The sequence below is a fragment of the Homalodisca vitripennis genome, chromosome 1 (assembly GCF_021130785.1).
Source record: "Homalodisca vitripennis isolate AUS2020 chromosome 1, UT_GWSS_2.1, whole genome shotgun sequence".
Lineage (NCBI taxonomy): Eukaryota > Metazoa > Arthropoda > Insecta > Hemiptera > Cicadellidae > Homalodisca > Homalodisca vitripennis.
In genome coordinates this window covers 59045659-59067959 of record NC_060207.1, presented here as the reverse complement: position 1 = coordinate 59067959, position 22301 = coordinate 59045659, and the positions used below count along the sequence as shown (strand labels likewise).

The window sequence follows — 22301 nt, the reverse complement described above, 5'->3', positions numbered from 1 at the left end:
TCTGTGTTTAACATCATCCACTCGACACGTTTTGAAAACATTATGTCCTCTTGTCCAGGTTTCAAATCTTACAAATAAGATTAGGCGTGGTAAAAAGTAAACAATTCAAACAAAGTTTTTTGTTTTAGTTTTGGAAAATGAATGATACCTGAAGAAAAGAGCACATTTTGTCCTGGAAACGTCGCCTCGTAACACATAACCATGAAAAATATCCGTAATTCTGCTATCTTTATTTACAAATTTCCAACAACATTCTAAAAGAGCGGTAGGAATAACAGTGAGAAGCGAAAGTTTCCGAGGTATTCGATAGCGGAACACTTTCTTATTGCGGGAACCGCCGGCACCCTCTCCCTGGGATTTTAACATTCATAGACCATTCGTGCAAATAATCACTAATTAGTAGTAGGCCTACTCGGCCGCGGTGCTTGCTCTCATTAAGCTAGAAATGGTTCCAATAATAATTAATTAGAAGAGTTCGCTCTCTATTTCTTCTGTTACGCAGGGAAAGTGGTCGGGAGTTATATGATCTATTGTGGCTCTTTACCTAAATTGACCATAGTGTCTTCATTGAGCTAGGCCTTGATTTCATCTATAAGTAGTTTTGTTAAATGTACTTTATGAGCTTTATATCAAGAGATTGATGATACTATACCTATATTAATTTGTTAATATAACTAAATTAGGTAAAGTACGTATCACACGCACCTCTGATGGCTATGTTGCTACACCTGAGATACCTTCTTCTCTCTAGTTGTCGACATTTCAGACCCAAACTTTAAGATTTAAGGCCTATACGGTCTGATCCTTCCTGATTACACGTCGTCGTGTGATCGTGCACGATAGAAACGTGATAAAATCACGGAACTGTAACCTACCTCCATGGCCATCTCAAGTAAACTTTACAAAGTTGTAATGCAAAACTGTTTTCTGTAATTTGATGCATTTTCTAAAGGTACCACAATCAGAAATCTTGATATGGGTTCTTCTTTCAGTGAGATGGGGTTGCAGATGTTGCATAGGCGGCGGGTTTGATGTGGTCTGGGTCACTGGTGGCACATTTTTGGGCTAAATGTGCGAACGATTTACTAATTTTAAAATCATTATGTTATAAAATTATTTTAATTTATTATTCTGCTTTATTTTCGCTACTTTACATGGTGACCTTACGTTTCAGTACTGTTATTTTAAGTTTTGTTGTCAATAAACTATGTCAATAATTATGGTATTTTGTCGAGTTATCATGTTCAATTCAATTCAATTATCAATTTCTGTATGTTTTTATTGCGATAAATTATACTGAGGTTAAGTGTAAGAGATGATAGTCCTAACTTCGCCTTTAATAAAGTCTTAATATAGCAAAGTTTCACAATAGCGTCACGAAGTGTCACTTCACCTCATGACCGGTACTTGTTGAAGGTGATATTGTTTATTTTCAAGGTACGGAGGTTGTCTGTATCCCTCAAAGCAAAATTATTATGTTTTAGAACCTTATAACTGATAATAAAACTTTTTCATGTTGAAATTTTTCAAAACCAGGCGAGGGTTAGAAATCCCTAGTGGACAAAATAATGTCGCGAAATGTTATTCACAAATTGAATACCATCTTCTGACTTATGCGTGTCACAACGCTCTGGTATGATTCATTCATTTGAACCTAGATTGCAGTTGTGTGTTAGGTTTGTTTATCCTCCTGAAGAAGAGACGAGATTGTAGATCTCGAAACGTTCTGTTACTGATTTTTTTATCACAGAACGATGGAACATGTACGGAAATCCCGTTTTCTTCGTTTTCTTACAGTTGAATCGGATTTCCTACCAGGGTATCTTTTTAATGGAAAATTAATATCCCGTTCATTCTCACATTTGCCTCCATAGTTAAAAAAAAAACATTAATTAACAAAGTTTAGGTCCAGTGCAACTGGAGGCTAGAACAGAGAGGATGGGAGAGTAACAGTTCAGTGTGAGAGAAGCTTTGGTAAACAGTTGAACGCTGTACGCTGATATTGAACAAACGAACAGCAAACAGTGGCTGGGGCCGGAGCGGGGGTGGTGCCGGCTGACCCTTGACCTTATCTTATTGAACGTGTTATTCCCGATTCCCGGGGAACATTTATGAGCAAATTAACAGTTCATCACTGATCACGCTGTTAGCGCCGCAACTACGATATTTACAAAGTGCGATGAATCTACCTTGTAATGAGTAGGTTGCCGGTACTATAAAACAAAGTATTCTTGTTTTAATTAAAATTTCACACTAAAGCTTAAACAAATATTTCCTTTCAATGATGTTAAACAATATTCAATAGGACTACTAATTACACCACTAATAAATCAATGTCAAATGTTTTGTTTGATGAGAAATGTTATAGTTTTTAGGAGTAGTTATGTAATAATGATTTTAATTAGAACCGAATTGACAATGATTTAATGTGTTCCTTACTTCCAATAAATTAAATGTATATACGTAGCGAAAGAACAAAATAAAAATAATGATATAACTTAGTGTTATTAAATGTAGTGTAATTTGGTGTCTGTAACAGTCTAATGTCAGTAACCTACGAATTCCCATGTGTTGTTTTTGCAATTATTTTACAGTTTTCAATAATTATAAAAATCATTGTTCAGTTCTCGATTGGGCCTGTTGAATGGTTTATGAACTCTTAGACATAACATTCACTTTTATGAGAAACCCAGTTAGTAAGTAATTACAGTATCATAATCTGTCGCTTTCTAACTTGTCGAGAGGAGCTGTACGTGTTATGGTGGTGCGGGGCCACAGATCCTAAGTTACGGCCCTGAGGTCACTTCTGGGCGCTCGGTCAAGGTCAGACTGGTCAGGCGCAGACGACTGGCATTTTCGCAGCTACTTCGCCCACGAATTTATTCACGTCTAAGCGGGCTCGTTGATCAGATGACAACATTATGCTGTAGGTAAGTTCCACGAACGAGTTTCTTTCTCGAGTATAAATATTCCCAATATTTCGAGTAAGAATTGTGTCAAAAGTCGTAAAATCTAAAAGTGGTTTCAACATCGGTAACGCTATCAGAACGGAAACTTGTTATCGAGCAGGAAGTATGTGTGATGAACTCTTGACTCAGTGTCAGTCAGCCTAGCCCGTTTTCATCGACATTACAGAACCACTTTCAACCCACGAAAACCAAACATGGAAGACTACAAATTCGGCTCCAACCCAGCGCTTTTCACCGGTGATCATGTAACATCAAGATTGGTTCATATAGCGGTGTATTCAGGGAGACCGAGATGATATACCCGTAGGTACCGATCGGTTCAGAGACGAGCGAGCCTGTGCCTCGGGTTGGAATATAGGTGTCAGAGTAAGCAAATTATAAAGTCATATTTTTAAAATTATGTCTTCAGAAACCATTTTCTCGTTATTACGCTCATATAATCATGTAAATTAGCCTATACATACGTTAATAGAAGTACAATGTGTGTGACCTATTTTCAGGTCACATAAAGTAGTTAAAACTAATCCCGCATGTTTAGTATATTTTGTATGCGGTAAATATACGAATTATTACTAGAACTCTAAGAACATGATTTAGAATTTTTTTCGGGGAGGAACGCCACTGATACCAACTTACGTGTATGAGAAGGGAAAATAAACTTAGTATTTTTCAAATTTGTTTACTGTCATACGTAGTTATTGGAGACGATGCTAAATATAGTAAGTATTATTATACAGGACGTATTATTGAGTATAGTAAAATATTACAATTTATAAAAAAGAACTGTTGATTAATCTTATTTTAAACAATTACATGAGATGTTGTCTACAGTTTCCATATACTCAGTCCACAATATATAAAAAATGAATAAAACAAGCTAGTTCCTTCCAACTCGATAAAGTACGATATAATGAGTTTACTTCCCTTTCTCACACGTGGAAAATTGTGAAAAGATCCAGTGTCGTACCTTAGTGGGGAAGAATCCAAAGGTATCACCAGGGATTCTCAAAATATTTAGAAGAAACATTGCTGGAAAAATATAATACACGGTATTGCTAATTTGTTCCATTGCTATTATGAACGAACTCCCAGTGACACCCCCTTGTGAAAATCTTGTCTACGCCACTGAGTTCACGAGAGTGTGGTATAATACAACCACGAGAGTGTGGTTGTATGAATATTCAATACAGTAAACAAATAGACGGCAGTATGAGGTACACACGAGTGTTATCAGCTGTACGTTATGTGATGTTAGCGCCGATACGCGACGCGGCATTGTAACGGTGCCGGTGTCAGGTCACATGTTAACTGTCTTGTTTGTTCCTTTCTGTTCCAATATCGCTGTGTATATACTGAAACAATACAGTAAACAAATAGACGGCAGTATGAGGTACACACGAGTGTTATCAGCTGTACGTTGTGTGATGTTAGCGCCGATACGCGATGCGGCGTTGTAACGGTGCCGATGTCAGGTCACATGTCAACTGACTTGTTTGTTCCTTTCTGTTCCAATATCGCTGTGTATATACTGAAACAATACAGTAAACAAATATACGGCAGTATGAGGTACACATGAGTGTTATCAGCTGTACGTTGTGTGATGTTAGCGCCAATACGCGATGCGGCGTTGTAACGGTGCCGATGTCAGGTCACATGTCAACTGACTTGTTTGTTCCTTTCTGTTCCAATATCGCTGTGTATATACTGAAACAATACAGTAAACAAATAGACGGCAGTATGAGGTACACATGAGTGTTATCAGCTGTACGTTGTGTGATGTTAGCGCCGATACGCGATGCGGCGTTGTAACGGTGCCGGTGTCAGGTCACATTTTAACTGTCTTGTTTGTTCCTTTCTGTTCCAATATCGCTGTGTATATTCTGAAACAAAGCGTCTTTTCAATGGCTAATCAATTCTAATGATTATTTGTCATTTCGAAGGGTTTTATCGTGCAGTTAGTTCGATAATTTATTTTGGTGTTTAATTGTCTTAAATATTCAAAAAAATATCGAAGGAAGTAAATGCACTTACACATATTTCCATCCTGTTCATGTTTACATATTTTATGTTCTGAATAAATGCACGCACAACATTACCTGATTACCCTGTCGTGACAAAATTGTTAATTGTTGTTATCTCACTTACAAAAAACATATACTGCATATTATTTGTTATCTCTTAATTAACTGGTTTACAATAATCGATGTTAAATCTACGAATTAGGGTTGTTTTACGACGTTAAGACAATATTATGTCCAACTTTGTAGATAATCACAATCTCGTATATATTTACAAAAGTTACAGTTTTCTTCCACAAGTGGCGGTGAAGGATTTTAGTGGGAGGTAGTTGGAGACTAACCCCATAATCCAGTAATTGACTTCATTGGTAGAGGGTAGATGTTAAACATTGTAAAATAAAAATAGTTTAGTGAAGATGAGAAACGTTTGAGAAAATATATACTCGATGTAACAGTAGTAACCTAAACCGACCCGTCTAACTACATGAGTTTTCCTTTTCTTATATATAAATCTTTGTAGACAAAAAGTATCTATATATTTGAAATTTTGTGGTTATTTAGTAGGAGCCTACCAAATTTGGCTTCTGGAGGTCTGTAATAAAATTCCTACGCAATCGCTTCCAATGCTTGCTAGCTGGGCGCCCGCGATGTGTGAGCACCCTTCTCACCTGGCTACTCTATATTTCCACTAATCGCAAAACATCTAGAGGTTTGCACTCCGGTTTTCAGTTGACTGGTACTAATCATTGCTAATTTATCTTATCATTCTTAAATCAACGTATTTATAAAATTTGTGATGTTGTTGCCACCATAAATGTTGTATTAACTTTGAAATGGAAGATTAAAAAACTAGGTGGGACCGATAAAAGTTGTCATTGTGCGCCATGCCATGCCCCTTGTCGGTGACGGATGGAGGGGGTCGAGTTAAGGGGAGAGCTGAGGGTTGTTGAACTCCCCCGGTCGAGGGAAATGGGCCACTCAGACACACACTAGACATTGTTATGGCATCTGGAAAGCCATAAGTTGATTTTTCATCCGACATCTTAAATCTTACTCCTACTCTTAAAAAGTACTGTTTGTGCAGAGTGCTGCGTGGCGATCCCTCAATCTCCAAGTGCTCTCAACGGTACATTACAGTGTAGGACCGTCAGCCTGTACTGACTTTCGTCTGTCAGTCCCACAAGGCCAGTCAATACGCGTTTGAATGTTGGTGTGTGAGCAAGAAAGAGGTAGAAACGTTACCTTTAACAGTTTTTACGACGCGACGTGAAAGTTCTTTACACAATAAGCTCTTACGTTAATTTTAGATCGATGTCGACACGCTGTGAGATCTCCCGTTGTTTTCGAATAACCCTCACACCCCGCTGCGAACGCGTTAAAGGATTTGTCGGCTCAGCTAAATCCTCACGAAGTGTTGACAATACATTTATATTCTTTCTATCAATAATACACCACACTTTTATCTTCAGTTGATGTGCAACTTGTTAGCCGTTTGAAATTTTACATCGGACTGAGATTATGTTCGTTACAAAATATAAGGTTAATATGGAAACTACGGCAGAAGCAAGGCATAATACGTTCTTAGCTTCTCGTGTGAATTTCTAATTTTATTTCCATCCGGTTTTTGCCGTTTCTTCGCTTGTAAAAATTAAAATATTTACGAAATGAAATGAAACAGCCCTTATAATGTGGCCCTCGATGGAGTTGGGTGGGCTGGACAGATGAGTGATCTGTGAAAAGAAGAGAAACGTTAGTTCGCAACAGCTTCGATTGTTGGTTGTTTGTTATGTTCGGCTTCACACAAAGGATATTTTACAGAAAATTCAACATCACCAAAGTGTAAACGTTAGTGTTCTGTGTGTTCGTTTGTTTGTCGTGTAAAATACGTCCATTTCACGCACCGCGCCGAGCCTGGTTGTCTGATGGCGGGAGGCATTGTCTGCCGCGGTAATGAGTCGATTCACCCCAGTCGGACCTGCGGATCTCCAGTGCTAATCAGTCAGCAGCTTCCTCCGTCAGCCGTCGACTGGAACTGGAGAAGGACTTCCTGCTTGCTTTTCCGCCCAAACCGTTCCTGGTGTTCGGAATAATGAGACGGATAGTGGCTGAGTGGAACCGCTTGTCGGCACGTCCCTTTCCCATCAACTGATATTGACATCGTAGCTAGTTAGTAGACCAGGTCTGGAGAACTTAGTCCGGGGCTAATTACACTCTCACCGATAAATACCTTTTTTGCCTGCCACTGGAATGGAATTTGCCAAAGTGAACGAGGCAAATCGGAAAGGAAAGAAAGGTTGGGAACGTTCTGGTATCCCGATCGACTTCATGCAGGACGTGTAATGGGGTCAAACTACCCGTTGGATCTGCTCCTAGCGCCCCAACTCGTTTTAGGTCATGAAGCATTGTCGTGGTACATTTAGCAAGAGTTTCCAACTGATTAAACTCTTTGGAAATCCACGAAACGCTCATCATATATTTTATAAATAATATGCCTTAATAATACTGGAATAAGGGATTTTAAGGTCATTTGTTATCTAAACAGTTCTTTTTCAAAACCGATATAGCTAAAATGCTGAAGGTCTCCATAATGACACCTTCATATACCGTTGTCAAATATTTGAGACATTCTTAGTAATCAACCAAAGATGGATGAATTCACAAGATAAGAAAATTAAGTACATATAAAAGCGTTAAAATGTGAAAATGTTAGAGAGGAGGTTCTCTAGAGGCAGTGCATAGTATACAAACAAGAGTAAAAACAAATATCGATTTGCACGTATGGAGGTAACAACCGAATCGAAGCACAATCTGAACGGTCTACTTGTATGATGCGAGTCCGAGATGTTAGTTCTCTGGTCGATTGGTGTCGCTCTCAACAAGCTATCAAAGTATTTCTGTTCTCATTTCGCTTTGATGAGGAAATCTACTTTACATTTGGTTTTCCTTGTGCAATATAGCAAGAGACTTGGAAATGAATTGATATGAATAGTTTGTCATAAAAATAGTATTAGTTTATATGATATAGAAAATTATGGTATATTTATTTTACAATACTTTTACACTGGACCGAAGCTTAGCTGTAAAGATGTTATGAATGCAATGTTCAGAGTTTGATAAATCAAAGGTAAATACAGAGACAGCCCGGACTTCTGTTCTCATTTCGCTTTGATGAGGAAATCTACTTTACATTTGGTTTTCCTTGTGCAATATAGCAAGAGACTTGGAAATGAATTGATATGAATAGTTTGTCATAAAAATAGTATTAGTTTATATGATATAGAAAATTATGGTATATTTATTTTACAATACTTTTACACTGGACCGAAGCTTAGCTGTAAAGATGTTATGAATGCAATGTTCAGAGTTTGATAAATCAAAGGTAAATACAGAGACAGCCCGGACTGAGAGTCCAGGGCGTCAGTAATCCTTGAGTTCGGTCAGCAGTTTCCTCACACACGCTCGCATAACTCGGGCTTCTCCTCAATCCCATTACATCAGCCTACCTGTTCCTTCATGCACTTCATCTCCCTTCAGGGTTTTTATATAAAAGAAAAAACTATTGATTTTCTACGTAATAACAAACATTATATATCGTTTCACTGAATTGATATGTGGTAATATGTTTTAGTTGCAAGTTACGACTTGACCTATTATTTTATTACGAACAAAACACACAGTATTGCGATTGTTCTTATTTTAAACATTGAATTTTATTGCATATATCGTACATTGAATCTCGTAGAATAAAGAGTTCCTCAACCTGTTTCGTTCTAAATCTCAAAGTTGTGAAATTAAAAATGTCTCTTAGCCGAAATTTTTTGCGCACTTTTTAAAATCAAAGAAATTACAAATCATTTACCAAGCACAATTTGTGCGCTTCATTGAGGATCAGGAAATAATCGGATGGCAAGGCAGTGATGTATTCAATACATTATCAATGCGATTTAGTATGAGACGAATCGTTTTGATTGTTGGTAATAGCCTATATATATAATAATTATTTTTTAAAACAATCTTTGTGTCTCTCATTAATATTGATTGTTCATAAATTCCATCTCTTAAAATTATTTGCGATATCACGTTTTATAATAGCCTATATATCGTAATTATTTTTTAAAACAATCTTTGTGTCTCACATTAATATTGATTGTTCATAAATTCCATCTCTTAAAATTATTTGCGATATCACGTTTTATAATAGCCTATATATCGTAAGTATTTTTTTTTGAAACAATCTTTGTGTCTCTCATTAATATTGATTGTTCATAAATTCCATCTCTTAAAATTATTTGCGATATCACGTTTTATAATAGCCTATATATCGTAATTATTTTTTAAAACAATCTTTGTGTCTCTCATTAATATTGATTGTTCATAAATTCCATCTCTTAAAATTATTTGCGATATCACGTTTTATAATAGCCTATATATCGTAATTATTTTTTGAAACAATCTTTGTGTCTCTCATTAATATTGATTGTTCATAAATTCCATCTCTTAAAATTATTTGCGATATCACGTTTCATAATAGCCTATATATCGTATTTATTTTTAAAACAATCTTTGTGTCTCTGATTAATATTGATTGTTCATAAATTCCATCTCTTAAAATTATTTGCGATATCACGTTTTATAATAGCCTATATATCGTAATTATTTTTTAAAACAATCTTTGTGTCTCTCATTAATATTGATTGTTCATAAATTCCATCTCTTAAAATTATTTGCGATATCACGTTTTATACGAGTCTCAGATAATTTTTACAATGGGGGGTATCGTCAGTGATCTACCGATCAGCGCGATAGTAATCTCTCAATATTTGTTATAGTTTTGTTTCACATAGGCTAGCATTAGATGTCCTGGCACAGCTAGGGACTGACTGTTCACATTCACACGTTCCTCGTCTGAAAGGTCATTGCCATGCCCGGCTCCCACAAGCGCTATCAGAAGTATCTAGGCTTACAAATACGCTCAGGAATTGCTTAGCGTTTCTCGCATTCTTCAGCGAGACAAGACTCGTGTTTGTTTACAGCGATCTCTGATCGTGTGCGGTTGTCTACATTCATGTTTGTGTGTGTTCATCCACATAACTCTAGATACCAGTCTAATCTAACTGACAGCGCTGGTTAGAGATATCTAATGAATTTCATACAATAATTAACCCCTCACTGTACATCATATCTGACAAATTCCCATGTTTGTTCTTTGGAACAACTGATATTTGTTCTTCAACATTTACAAATTTATTTTTTGCCATTGTTGTTTTGTCAAGGTTTTATTATTGCTCTACATTCGATATTTTGATTTGTGTTCAATTTTGAAACTACTATTTTTTAATTTTTTTAGTCAATTTTCCTTGAAGGCCGTATTGTCATTCAGGGATAAAATATATACTACCGCAATCGTTTGGGACGTGTTATTAAAGATTTAAACTATTTAGTCCTATCATTTTTTCTAGCGAGTAATTATAGATTTTTGACTAGTATTGATTGTTTCTTAATATATGCCTACAGAACACTGCTGAACATAATTATTACTATATGTATGTGAGGTCATCTTTTAAAATATGTTATTGCCTTAAGTTATTCATAATACAGGCAGCAACATTCACATACTTATATTCAACAGTTATTCTTGGATCTGATCACAAAATTCCCCACAGTGCCTGCTTTAATTGCATCGTGGATTCCGTATCATTGCGGAATTTCAACTGAATAAATATTTTATAATAAGTTTGTAAGCTTATTAAACAATTTTACTTTTAATAAGTGCAACAAGTTATTTTAGGCTACAGAACCATTCAAAATATCTTTAAACATCTATAAGGTTAACAAACAAAGAATTGTTTTAGCAGATTTTTACATCTTGAAAATAGTAAAATAAATTAAAAATCAAAATATATATAATCCATTGTTCTATGTTAATTAAATTGAAATTTTAATCGTCCTGTTATTTTTAGTTGCCTGAATTTATTCATATAGAATACTAACCAATATCGTTTTCTAATGCAAACCATATTGGTCACGCAAAAGATAACCGTATACACAAGCTTGGCCATTTCAGTACAATAACAAAAATGGAAAGGAGGAGAACGTCCTACTTCCTCTGGTAAAATACACATGGACTGTGTGCCATCACACGTTTCCGCTGAGTCACGGAGTTGAGGTGGGCCGATGCTGCAGAAATAACCGCGAGTAAACAGTACCGAAATACAGAGAACTGCGTCAACCGTCCGTGTCCGTGTCACTAGTGAGCGCTATGTTGGATGACAGTCAGTGTCGTGTGCACTTGGGCCAGCAGAATGTCGAGAACATATTATGAAACAATTGAGATAAGAATTAATTTTATTCAAAGGATGTTTTTTCACTCAACTTTAGATTGGGGGAGGGTCATTAAACCCCGATTTAAATGCTACGGATACGTCACTGGAGTGCCAGGCGAGGCTGTGGCTGGCTGGAATCTTGCCGGCCTCCTCGACATTTCCGGCGGAGGAGCCGATCCTGTGAGTAATACGTAGAAAGAATAAAAATAAAAGAGTTTAATTCTCACTTCTCTGTTCACAATGTGCATCCAATTTATTTTAAGGAAAATTCTGGGAAAATACGTCATTGAATTTTGGGAAATATTGAAATATTTCTGGGAAACAGCAGTGACGTTTTTTTTACCTATCTCTTTTGCATGTACCAACCGATCTTTCTACGCGTGTATATTTTAAAAGGGGTTGTACTTCAGAATTCATTTACAGATTTATCATTATTCATTTTGATAGTACAATAGATGTACTTATCAAGGACCAAAAAAACTTTTAAAATTAAAAGTGCGATCATTATTGTTGACAGAGAAATTAACATTAAGTTCTAAATATGCAAATTATGTTCCTCCTTAATTTAAAAAAGTCCTAAACTCGAAAGTTATTTATTACTCAATGTAACAATATTCCAAAATGTGTCTAGTATTTTTAAAAGAGATAAAATGTTTTAAAATTTTCTTGAATTGGGCATCAAATGAAAGATATTGTCTAATAAAAGATATTGTTTAAAATTTTAAAATGCACTTAGCGTTTTAAATGCTGTTTGTTACTCCGTGAGTTTGTATGGATTTGTTCAGCTAGATAAGATCCTTGTATATCACGTTTTCGAACACTACTAGATTTAATTTTGTTTTACTTTAGTATCCAATGTATTTTTTTTAAGTTTATGACGTATTAGGCTACTTGTTTACAATATCTTCAAAACATTGTACGAGTACAATTTTTGTCAATCGTATTTTTAACGATTAAGAATTGTGCTTAGTAGAGGCACGTACCCTGCTTTGTCCTATGAATGAAATAATTCAGATTTATTATTATACCAGTGATGTATTCATCATTGACAGCGCATAATGCAGTGCAACATAATGTTATTTTCTGCAACTTCTCTTCGTACAAATATTAATTTTTGAATCTATAAATTTACGCTAATAAACTTAAAACCGATCTTCAATTTTAATAGATGTTTAAAGACAAACACGTGGAATATGTATGTTAGAAACAGTATTTTTGTACAGTGCAGGCACACAGCCATTCTTTAATCCGTGCAATCGATTTTTTGTTGGGATTTATTGAATTATAAACAAAACATATTCCGAAGGAAGTAAAAGAAGAATCAACAAGTTTTTGACTATTCTACAATGAGATGGAGGTTTAGAAGCGTTTGCATATGAAAACAAACTGTCGATGACGAGGATATGCAGTTTTATAGCATGTGTTTGTAAGAAAGCTGGAGGGAATTAAATGATTTTACTGTAGAAAGTTCAATTTTCTTAATAATATATTAATAACAACCTTTTTTAGGATTATAATTTACTAAAGATGTAATTTGCTTAAGGCACAAGTACTACTACACTCTACGACACAAGTATGAAACACTACTTGCAGCTATAGATCATGTCCACACTAAAAAATTCATATTTTAATCTTTACCGGTTTTTATTTGTGCCTAGTTAGATTACCTTGGTAATTTTTTGTTTATTTTTTTTTAGTTATCTTAATGGGTTATGACTACGGGGGAAATCCTGATTGCACTACAGTAACGTTTTGCGTTGACAGTAAGGTATGAAGTTGACAGATGTAATAGTAGATTGATAGCATGAGATCTTAATGAATAAATCACAAAGATTACCTGCAGGTATGCTATCAACAATATAAAATTTTATTGTCGTGTTTTCACATCTCGCAGTTGAAATGACTCACATATACAGTTTTTACGATTGTTTGGTTACGAAGAGGACGTCTGCTTACTACCCGGTCTGACGTCACACTAATGGGATTGCAACTTTTATAGCTTGTCTGCTAGACTTGCCCAATACAAGCGCTGTGGAGATGACCTCATTGCCGTTATTGGTACAGTGGTGGAGGCGTTGTACAGTATTTAACTGAACAGTTCTTGTAGCCGTGTTTCACAGTTCACCTCTCACAAAAGTATTTCACCACCAACAATTTTAGAAACCAATACAACCTATGTTGATTTATAATATTGTAAGCAAACCTTAAAGATAAAAAAGTATTCATATTTTTTCTATAAATAAACTAGTCATATAAACATTGAACAGACTGTTAATAGTAGGTTTACGATTGGAATACAAATCGGTTTGTAAAAAGCTTCAAGGTTGTATGACCCGTTTCTTGGTATATACACTTTACGAAACGGTAATTTTAAATGGTTGCACAGATAAACTGTGTCTGTATTAGATTTTACATTGAACTGAGTGTTTTTGTATATTGCACGTATATAAGTGGAACAAGTGGGGAAATTGTTAATGGTTTTAGAGGAAAGGAAAGTTAGGAAGGTTTGGTACCAATTTCCAAGCGAGGAGTACGTAACTCCACGTGTCGCGCTACAGGCTTCATTGAGGTTAAATACAAATTGTTTAACTCTATAGCTCATTTAGAAGAAGAAAGGTTTACATGCCCCGGCAAAAAATATAAATTGTGTCAGCCTATCGAGTGGTAGCTTCAACGACAGCTCAGTTAAATTCCATGGTTGGACATGGTTGCATGGTTCCATCATCATAGAAAATAAACATCATGCCAGTTAAGTCTATGTAGAAATGAAATTTCAAGCAAAATTTTCCCGTCTACAGATGAAATCTTTTCGCGATATCTTGCCACATTGTACATTCACAGTTCTGATCACTAAATTGGGTTTCATATCAGTGTTTACCCTTAAATAAAAGAAGTCACCATGTAATGATGTTGAATGTGTTGGGATAATTAGGCTACATGTTTTATTTTCATATTTTTGTGCCCATCGTGGTTGCCCATAATACCGATATAAAAATATTTACTTACGCTCAGCTACATCCAATGGAGTCACATGCACAATAATTGAACTTATTGTTCCTTATACATTATAGAAATGAAGCGTCATGCATAATTTTAAGTCTGTAGGTCAATTAATAGTTTTCATACAAACAGACAGACCAGACTGATAGAAATAAAGGTTTCCAGCCCTTGAGTTTATCTCAGGTTTAGTCAATTATTTTATATGAAATGGCGTATTTATGGGTACCATATAGTCCTCTTACCAAAATCAAAACATTTATTATAAAAGTAAAAATACGTCGTAACGAATTAGAAAATAACGAGTGTAGTTATTTATCTCGAATTCTTAAACATGTATATTTAAATTCCTACGCTATAGTTTCATATGATAAGACATCTAAACCAGTTTTAAAAGTACTAAATCATCTAATCAGATTAACGTTTGCTAAAACAATGTTAGAACATACTTCTTTTGAATGCTAGCATTCAATGTACTAGACATGTACTAAGAATAAGATGAGGCAGAATTTGCTTAATGTATAGACTTTCTTTATTTGTTTGTATTTAATTTTCATGTATATGTCGTATGTGACGATAGTTGTTCTGAAAAGCAGTTGTTCTGTATGTAACTGAGAAACGCTTGATGAAAATAAAGACAACATCATTATTATTATTATTACATCATAAATGAAACAAGATGAAGCCGATTGGAATACATTTGAAAGCAAATATAAATCTATCGATTGGTGAAAAATCTTATCATTATTAAAATCTGCATGAAACGATCAACTGTGTGGAATAGGCACATTATCAATGGTATAAGTTATTGTTTTGTACATTGTCATGGCAATAAATCTTCCTATCTCTGTAGACTATTGTAAACCGTACATACGATATGTGTAACAAAATGTCTCATCATGTATTTAAATAAAGCGTCAGTTAGTGTATAATTTATTAATAATAGAAACAAGTTTTATCTAAATATTCTTCAACTCGTATCCTGTTTTTATTCAAAAAGCGAAATTATTATAAATCTAGAACATATGTTGCATTATTTATTGATTAGGCTTAGGAGCAATGAGTGGCATCATCTAACATCTAGGCGCCCTGATGCAGTGACGTATCCATGGTTTATTGAGAACCCATTGTAAAATTTTATTCGAGATAAAGAAGTAGAATTTTTTGAAGGAGGTTAAAATGCTTTTTGTGCACACTTAGAGGATCGTTGTCCCTACAATAGAGCCGGACTTCCGCAGGCACATCGTCCCATGGATTACTGGCTAAGTAAACTCCCTCATCAACGAGGACACTAGCTTGGAACTGTTTAACACATTACTCCGGGCTAGGCTTGTGAAGTTAAGCCACTAGATCTTTCCTCGTCGGGGGAGAATCAGACAGTTAAGGCCACTAGAGATCGACCTTTTTGCCTGAAGTACAGACTGGACATAGTGCTTCACACAGTTCCAGATTATCTCTCCCTGGATCATAGGTCGGCGGACTCACCCAAGACGGACTGAAGGTCGGCGCTGAAAGCGGACTTACTGCCGGTGGTTTCGTCGAGTAGGCCCTACGACCAGATGATCGCCGGCACGGGTCTTCCTGAGGGTCTTGATTAAGGCGCCTCTTTCATCAAGCTTCGCCTTCTGACGGATTTCCCCCAGCACATTGGCGTAGGGTTTACCCTCCAACGGCCTGATTAAAAGGGCGTCCGAACGCTTCCTGACGGACTTCACCGGATGTTTCTTCTTCTCCCTTTTGCCAGCTTGATCTTCAGATTGCTGGGGAGGGGGTTTCTTCCTGGACTTCCTCCCGAAGACCTTGGACCAGCTCTCGGTGTCTTGTCTCCGCTGGTTCTTCTGTCTTCTTCTTTTTATGTACCTCAGACTCGGTTAAGCTGGGCGCTTAGATGCGGGAGCAGGGGATGCTTCTGCGACGACAGCGAAGTCTGCGTCGGGCAGGAGACTACCTCACAGGACTGCCACGACTCCCTACGTTGCAGGACATGTTGTAGGCTGGATTTGAGTATTAAGATACCTTCCTTCACCTCTGATGTTTTTCTGTCAAAGAGTTGCAGCCTTCATCACCGCCTTTGAAGGGGGTACGTGTAAATTAGACTGGCGCACTCCGCCCTTTTAGTCGCCTCTTCGACAAGCAGCGACACTGCGGTCTATTCTAACCCAGATCCACCCCGAGAAAAGAAATAGATGACCTCTAAAAAAATCAATATAACCACGGGATGTTTCGAAAACATGGATAAAATGTTCTAGGAATCGTTAGGTCTAAATGCTATCGGTTAACAAATATAGTTTCTTCTACCTTTGCGATATATGAGTATTGTGTTTTTATTATGTATTTCTCGCCATTTACTTAGTACGCGCAGTTCCTAACTACTCTATCGACATGAATGTTACTACTCAGTAACATGAATTAACTAGCATACAGTATTTATATCCACCTAATAGTGAGTAGGTATGAGTTTCCGGTTACCGGTTAGTAATAAACATTGCTAAACTTAACACCTGTAAGATACAGTGAGACAGACAATTCGAATGTCAGGGGACCAACAAAATATTCCAATTATCAAAGATTTTGAAATAAGCAGACAGTTATTGTTAGTGTACAGCAATGTCAAGGGACCACGAGAGAATTTTTACATTATTGAAAATTTAGAATTTAAAATCTTTAAACTATATGTTTTATTGTTTACATTAACGATGCAGGAAATAAAGGACACATCATTTCAATTAATATACAATTCCACGCATTTCTACGATATTCATATTAACACATTTGCCTGTTTGTAACGAAGAAGTTCGGACTGAATGATTCCACGTGGAAGCAAGTGTTAATTGCAATTATTGTAATTTCCTAGATTTAGTACGAATATAGTCCAACATTCGATACCGCCATTTGAACTAACCGATCACATCTATCTGAAGGGTGTTCGTAACGGCCATAATTTCTAAATCAATGTTTTTTTTAAGTACTGAATTTGTATAAACGTACAGGTTTATTTGCTATTACTAATGTATATTTGCTCTTGTTATGAGTTTAATATTTTTCAGCTTGACGGGAGGTTTGCTGCTCTGTTGAAATATCGTTTTATATGTATCTTGAACATTTGTCAAAGATTAGGCTTATTATTAAATTAATGTTAAATTAATTGAATTGGTGGGTCTATTTACCATGTTTCACTGTTTACCTCCTCAAATTCCCAATTACATGTTACTTTAGATGCGGCGAAGCTGAACAATATTATAGACAACACAGATTTTATAATGAGGTGTCTGCTATTGAAAAGTAATTACAAAACGAATCACTATGTAGAAAGACTAATTTGGTTATACCATTAAACCCTTGTTTTATTAAACAAATGGACCTATATTGTGGGATACAACATGTTAGATTAATATTCAACTACGGCAAAACATGTCTCAACATGCTATCAACTTCCTTGCCAGTTAAAAGGCTCTCTATTGAGATGCCGCCTCCTCTTCGGCAATTTGTGAAGAGTAGAAGGGTACATGGCGGAGGATGGCCTTCCACTCGGTGACATAGACGGTGAGCAGGGCGGAGGTGGCGATGTAGCCGATAGCAGAAGGCGTCCATCGGGAGGCGAGTTGTCGAGCCTTGGCGGGTATCATTAGACTAGGTCTCTTCGTAATCTCCTTCCTAGAGGACCGTGGGCAGTGCGAGGTTTTCCTAACGGCGTCCAGGCACTTCTGACAAAGAGATCCACCCGGTTTGTCGGCGAATTGAGAACACTTGCCGATCACTTGTTTGGGGTCCATTTTGGTCCATTTTTCAATACAGTCGTTCAGTTCTTTATTCCTGGCATCCAGCGGAAAGAAAGCGGACGGATCGGATTTCTTTATCTGAGGACAGGTGACTTTGGAAGTGCATTCGACTCCGGTCTGTGAAGGCATGCCTAATTCTGTCATCGGGGGACAAGGCGGTTTGCTTGACGGTTTAACTGGGCAAATTTGTTTTGTGAGTTGTTCGTCACCGCTGCACTTACTTTTCGTTTTTGGATTTACGTATTTTTTTGCTAGGTTCTTGCAATATCCGCTTAGTTTTTCATAAGCGGATGCTCCCTTCGAATCCTCTACTTGTGAACCGCAAGGTCTCTCCGACCTAGTTGCTTTTTTTGAACTGGAGAAACATGGATTTTTCTTAGTTTCTAAAGTACAAGGTTTTTGAACTGGGGGAGTCTTTTTCAATCTGAAACACGGATCCTTTTGTTTCACAAGATCCTGTTTTTGCTGTTTAAGAGCTTTCTCGTAGGCAGAGCTGCACGGACTTTCTGACTTAGGTTTGGAGCACGGATCTTCTTGGTTTTTAAGAGCTTTCTCGTAGGCAGAGCTGCAAGGGCTTTCTGACTTAGGTTTGGAGCACGGATCTTCTTGCTGTTCAAAAGCTTTCTTATAAGCGGAGCCGCATGAACTTTCTGACTGAGCTTTATTCGGACAGGGACAGAGCTCCTCTTGTTGTTTAGGAGCTGCTGAGCATGGACTATTGTCTGAACCTTTTTTAGAGAAAAAAGCAGTGTACGACTCATGGCATTTGCCATCTTTTCGTGGGCAAGCTGATTCTTCTCTACTTTCTAAGAACGCCGTGTATGATTTGCTGCATTTTACGTCCGATGGACATTTGTCCTGGCTTTTTTTAAACTGCTCTTGAGAACTATGACATTTTTGTTCTTCCTTGCCTGGACATTTGGATTTGTCCTTTCCAAAACCAGATTTTCCCGAACATTGTTCTTTATTTTGTGATTGAGCACAAGCACTCGCTCCGCCGCATTTAGGTTTTTCTTCTTTCTTCGACAGTCCCCCACAGCATTTGTTAGAGTCACCCTTTGGTATCTCTGGACAACCGCTACCTTTCTTTTTCTTTCCCGCCTTCACTCCCTTACAGTCACATTTGTCAGATTCACTCATGTTATAAATCACGGAAAATTTAGAATGTTGTATGACCGATTATAAGTTAGCTAACACGAAAGGAGCGCTTGTAAACAAACTAACACATGATTATCAAAGGTCAATAATAAATATTAGTTCACTTTAAAGTTTCAACCATGTGACAGAGTGTGATTTATAGTATTCATTATACTCATACTATAATAATATATGAGAGTATTATATTATTTGGAACATTATTTACATCTTTTAGTTAATTGTTAAGAAAACAATAATTTATGACATTAAATGAATATTTAAGTAAAGTGAAACATTAAGACTTCTTAATTAGTTTTGGAATGTTTTAGAATGTATTGGGTTAGGATTCAAATTTCAGACTCATCTTTCTCAAGCTTAGTATTGTGTATACATGCATTTATTTACCTTTTAGTGCTAAATGGTAACATAAACTCGCAACGCAGAAAGTTTGTTTTATTCCGCGAAGGCGCTTAATTCGCAGCCACGCTTCAAGGACCTCATTGTGAGGCACTTGTGTTGTGGTTGTGAAGACGACGTGTTCTAGGAGGGGGGATCTCACTCAGTCAAACAGCCGTTCCGTCCTGTAAACACGTCCATTACTGTACGCCATGCCGCGTGTTACAAAGCACTCCCTGAAAACAACTCTGACCTTGTTTCGCTGAATATAATGCTTTAATGTCGAACTAACAGTTATTTCATGCGGTCTTGTCATCCTTACTGAATACTAATGTTTGTTTTTATTAAATCTCCACCTCCAAAGGTCACGGAAACATCGACCTTCCCTCATCTAAAGTACATTGTATTGTTGCAGGTGCCGCGGGATGGCCGGAGTCGCAGAGAACATTCAAGTCGTAAGTAATGACAAGAGTGCGAGTGTGTTCGATGGAGAGTTGTCCCCTACTGACCTGACCTTCAATCTCTCGGGGACGGACAACGCGAGTCTGCAGGAGCTCATAGATTCCGAATTGGCTTTGCGGATCGGCGGCTGCATGCAGTCCGAGGTCGAGGAGCCCGAGGGTGAACCCGAGGAGCCCCTGGTGGATGTGGCCCCCGTGCGGGTCGTGCAGCCCGTTAGCTTCGTGGCGACAGATCCGAGCGAACGCTTCATCGAGGTCGAGAAGTGCCACACCGCTGCCACACTTAACGTTTTCTCTGACACGATAGACCTATCACCGACCTCGGATTTCGTACCGTTTCCTCCGTGCTCCCTTCCTCAAGAAGATATAGCGAAATCTCCGGATCAGACCGCACCAGAAAAGACATTTTCCAGCGGCAGTGACGACTCTCCCGTCACGGAAGATTTAGAGCCGATCCCTCTGTTCACGCAGACCATTACCTCGGACCACGAGCAGAGCCCACTGACCGAAGTCAATCCCTTTATCGTGGAGGAACTGGTGGAAGTCGGCTCCGACAAAGACCCTCCGATCGACGAGGTCCTGGTTGTAATAGAGCCCCCTGACGATGCCACCCCGGTCTCGGACAGTCCCGACCGCGTCTTCTCTCCTGTCGGTGAGATCACGGTGGAGGAAATAGATTCCGATAATCTCGTGGATATTTCCGATCCAAACTTAGTCGTTGAATCGATTGAACAGCAGCCCGTTTCCGACCACGAAGAACCTGCAATCACTGTTGAATCTCAACCCCTTCTCGATTTGGAAGATCAGCCTGTTATCGAACCAGAAATAAAAACCGTTGAAATCGAAGACCCGGCTGTCGCCGAAACTCTAGTTGAGACAGACAAGCCGGTCGAGTTCCCTAGTGAAGACGGTGTAGACGCTAGTGTGAGTGTGTGTAACAGCATGCCTGTTGTCTCTAACCCAGTGTGCAGTGTGGACTCTGAGTGGACCACGGTGGAGGATGCTACAAAGGAGATCCAGTGCTGCGAAGCTGCGGAACACTTCGAGCCGCAGGAGTCTCAACTTGCCGAGGACATTCCGCCCTTGCATGTGAGTTACTAACGCTTCTAGCCATTGTAGTCTCACAGTACCTTAACAAGTTATGGCAGCCCCTCCGTGTTTAGAGGAGTTCATGTTGCTTTTCATGTTTAATTATGTTTTTCTTGTTGGCCTTAGCTACTACAATTTGTTTGTTTTTGCCTACTTCTAAGAAATATATTAGGTGAGTATCCTTTATTTTCCTATTTCAATCGAAGTTTAGTTATTTTAATTCATCAGTTAATTGTTTACACCAGACACATAATGTTTGAAACGAAAGTTTACATCGTAAATAATAACAAGCAGTTTTAATTTGCAGCTATAAATAAATGTGTTTAAGAAGAAGTAATTATGTATTGTGAAAGCATTGTCTTAAAAATAACAAATTTTCCTTTGATGCAAACCTCATATGGAATCTGAACCCAATACTTTTGAAATGTTAGAATGAAAATCCGCTTTGAAATCGACTTTTTAAATAAGGATGCATTTTAATTTATTATGACAGTAAGTTTATTTTTTTATTTATTTTTTTTTTTAAAGGAGAAGCCGATTTTCTTTTATGCGTTATCCTGCCCGTCCTCATGGGCCACAGGACTATTTTATGAATAGTTTACTTGATTTGAAAACCTAATAGAATCGACAACTTACAGCCTTTACAAAATGTTTATAATAATACTCATTAGACCATATAAACTGCTTAAAATCGTTCTATACGTTTAAAATAAATTTACTACAAAAATTATTAATTTTGTGGCAGTATTGTGAATTTGTTGCTTTATGGAGCTTTTTCTCTAAACGAGGAAAAATAGATTTTTATACCTGCTGTGGTAAATTTTGAATATTTAAACCCGAATTCATACCAGCTATTTGGATTTCGTTATAACTTGTTTTACAAACAGTTTTGTGGTGTTACTACAAAAGACAACACTGTAGTAATACTGAACACATGGGTGTAGGAAAATAGATTACATGCAGCAGTGTATGTATACGTCGCACATTTCTGATTGTTTGAAGTTGAACACTCGCTATAACTTTTCTATATGTAACAGAATTGCGCTGTTGTCTTCAAGGTGGGTACCGTACATGAGAGGAAAACACACTCGGGAATTTGGCGCGCTACTGCATTTGTGATAGACAATTTATT

The 22301-nt window shown here is 37.3% G+C and overlaps 1 protein-coding gene across 20 annotated transcripts in view; it reads left to right on the top strand.

The window, feature by feature from the left end:
* LOC124362392 (LIM domain and actin-binding protein 1) overlaps window positions 1-22301 on the top strand; it is a 165282-nt gene that overhangs the window by 52987 nt on the left and 89994 nt on the right. For 17 of the 20 annotated variants that reach the window (XM_046816850.1, XM_046816981.1, XM_046816973.1 and 14 more), the window contains exon 2: window positions 20035-21169. In XM_046816850.1, coding sequence (XP_046672806.1) covers window positions 20045-21169 — 1125 coding nt within the window. In that variant the 5' untranslated portion in view covers window positions 20035-20044. Of the gene's footprint in view, window positions 1-11366; window positions 11491-20034; window positions 21170-22301 lie in introns of those variants that run through there. The other 3 variants (XM_046816999.1, XM_046816990.1, XM_046817004.1) reach the window with 2 other exon arrangements.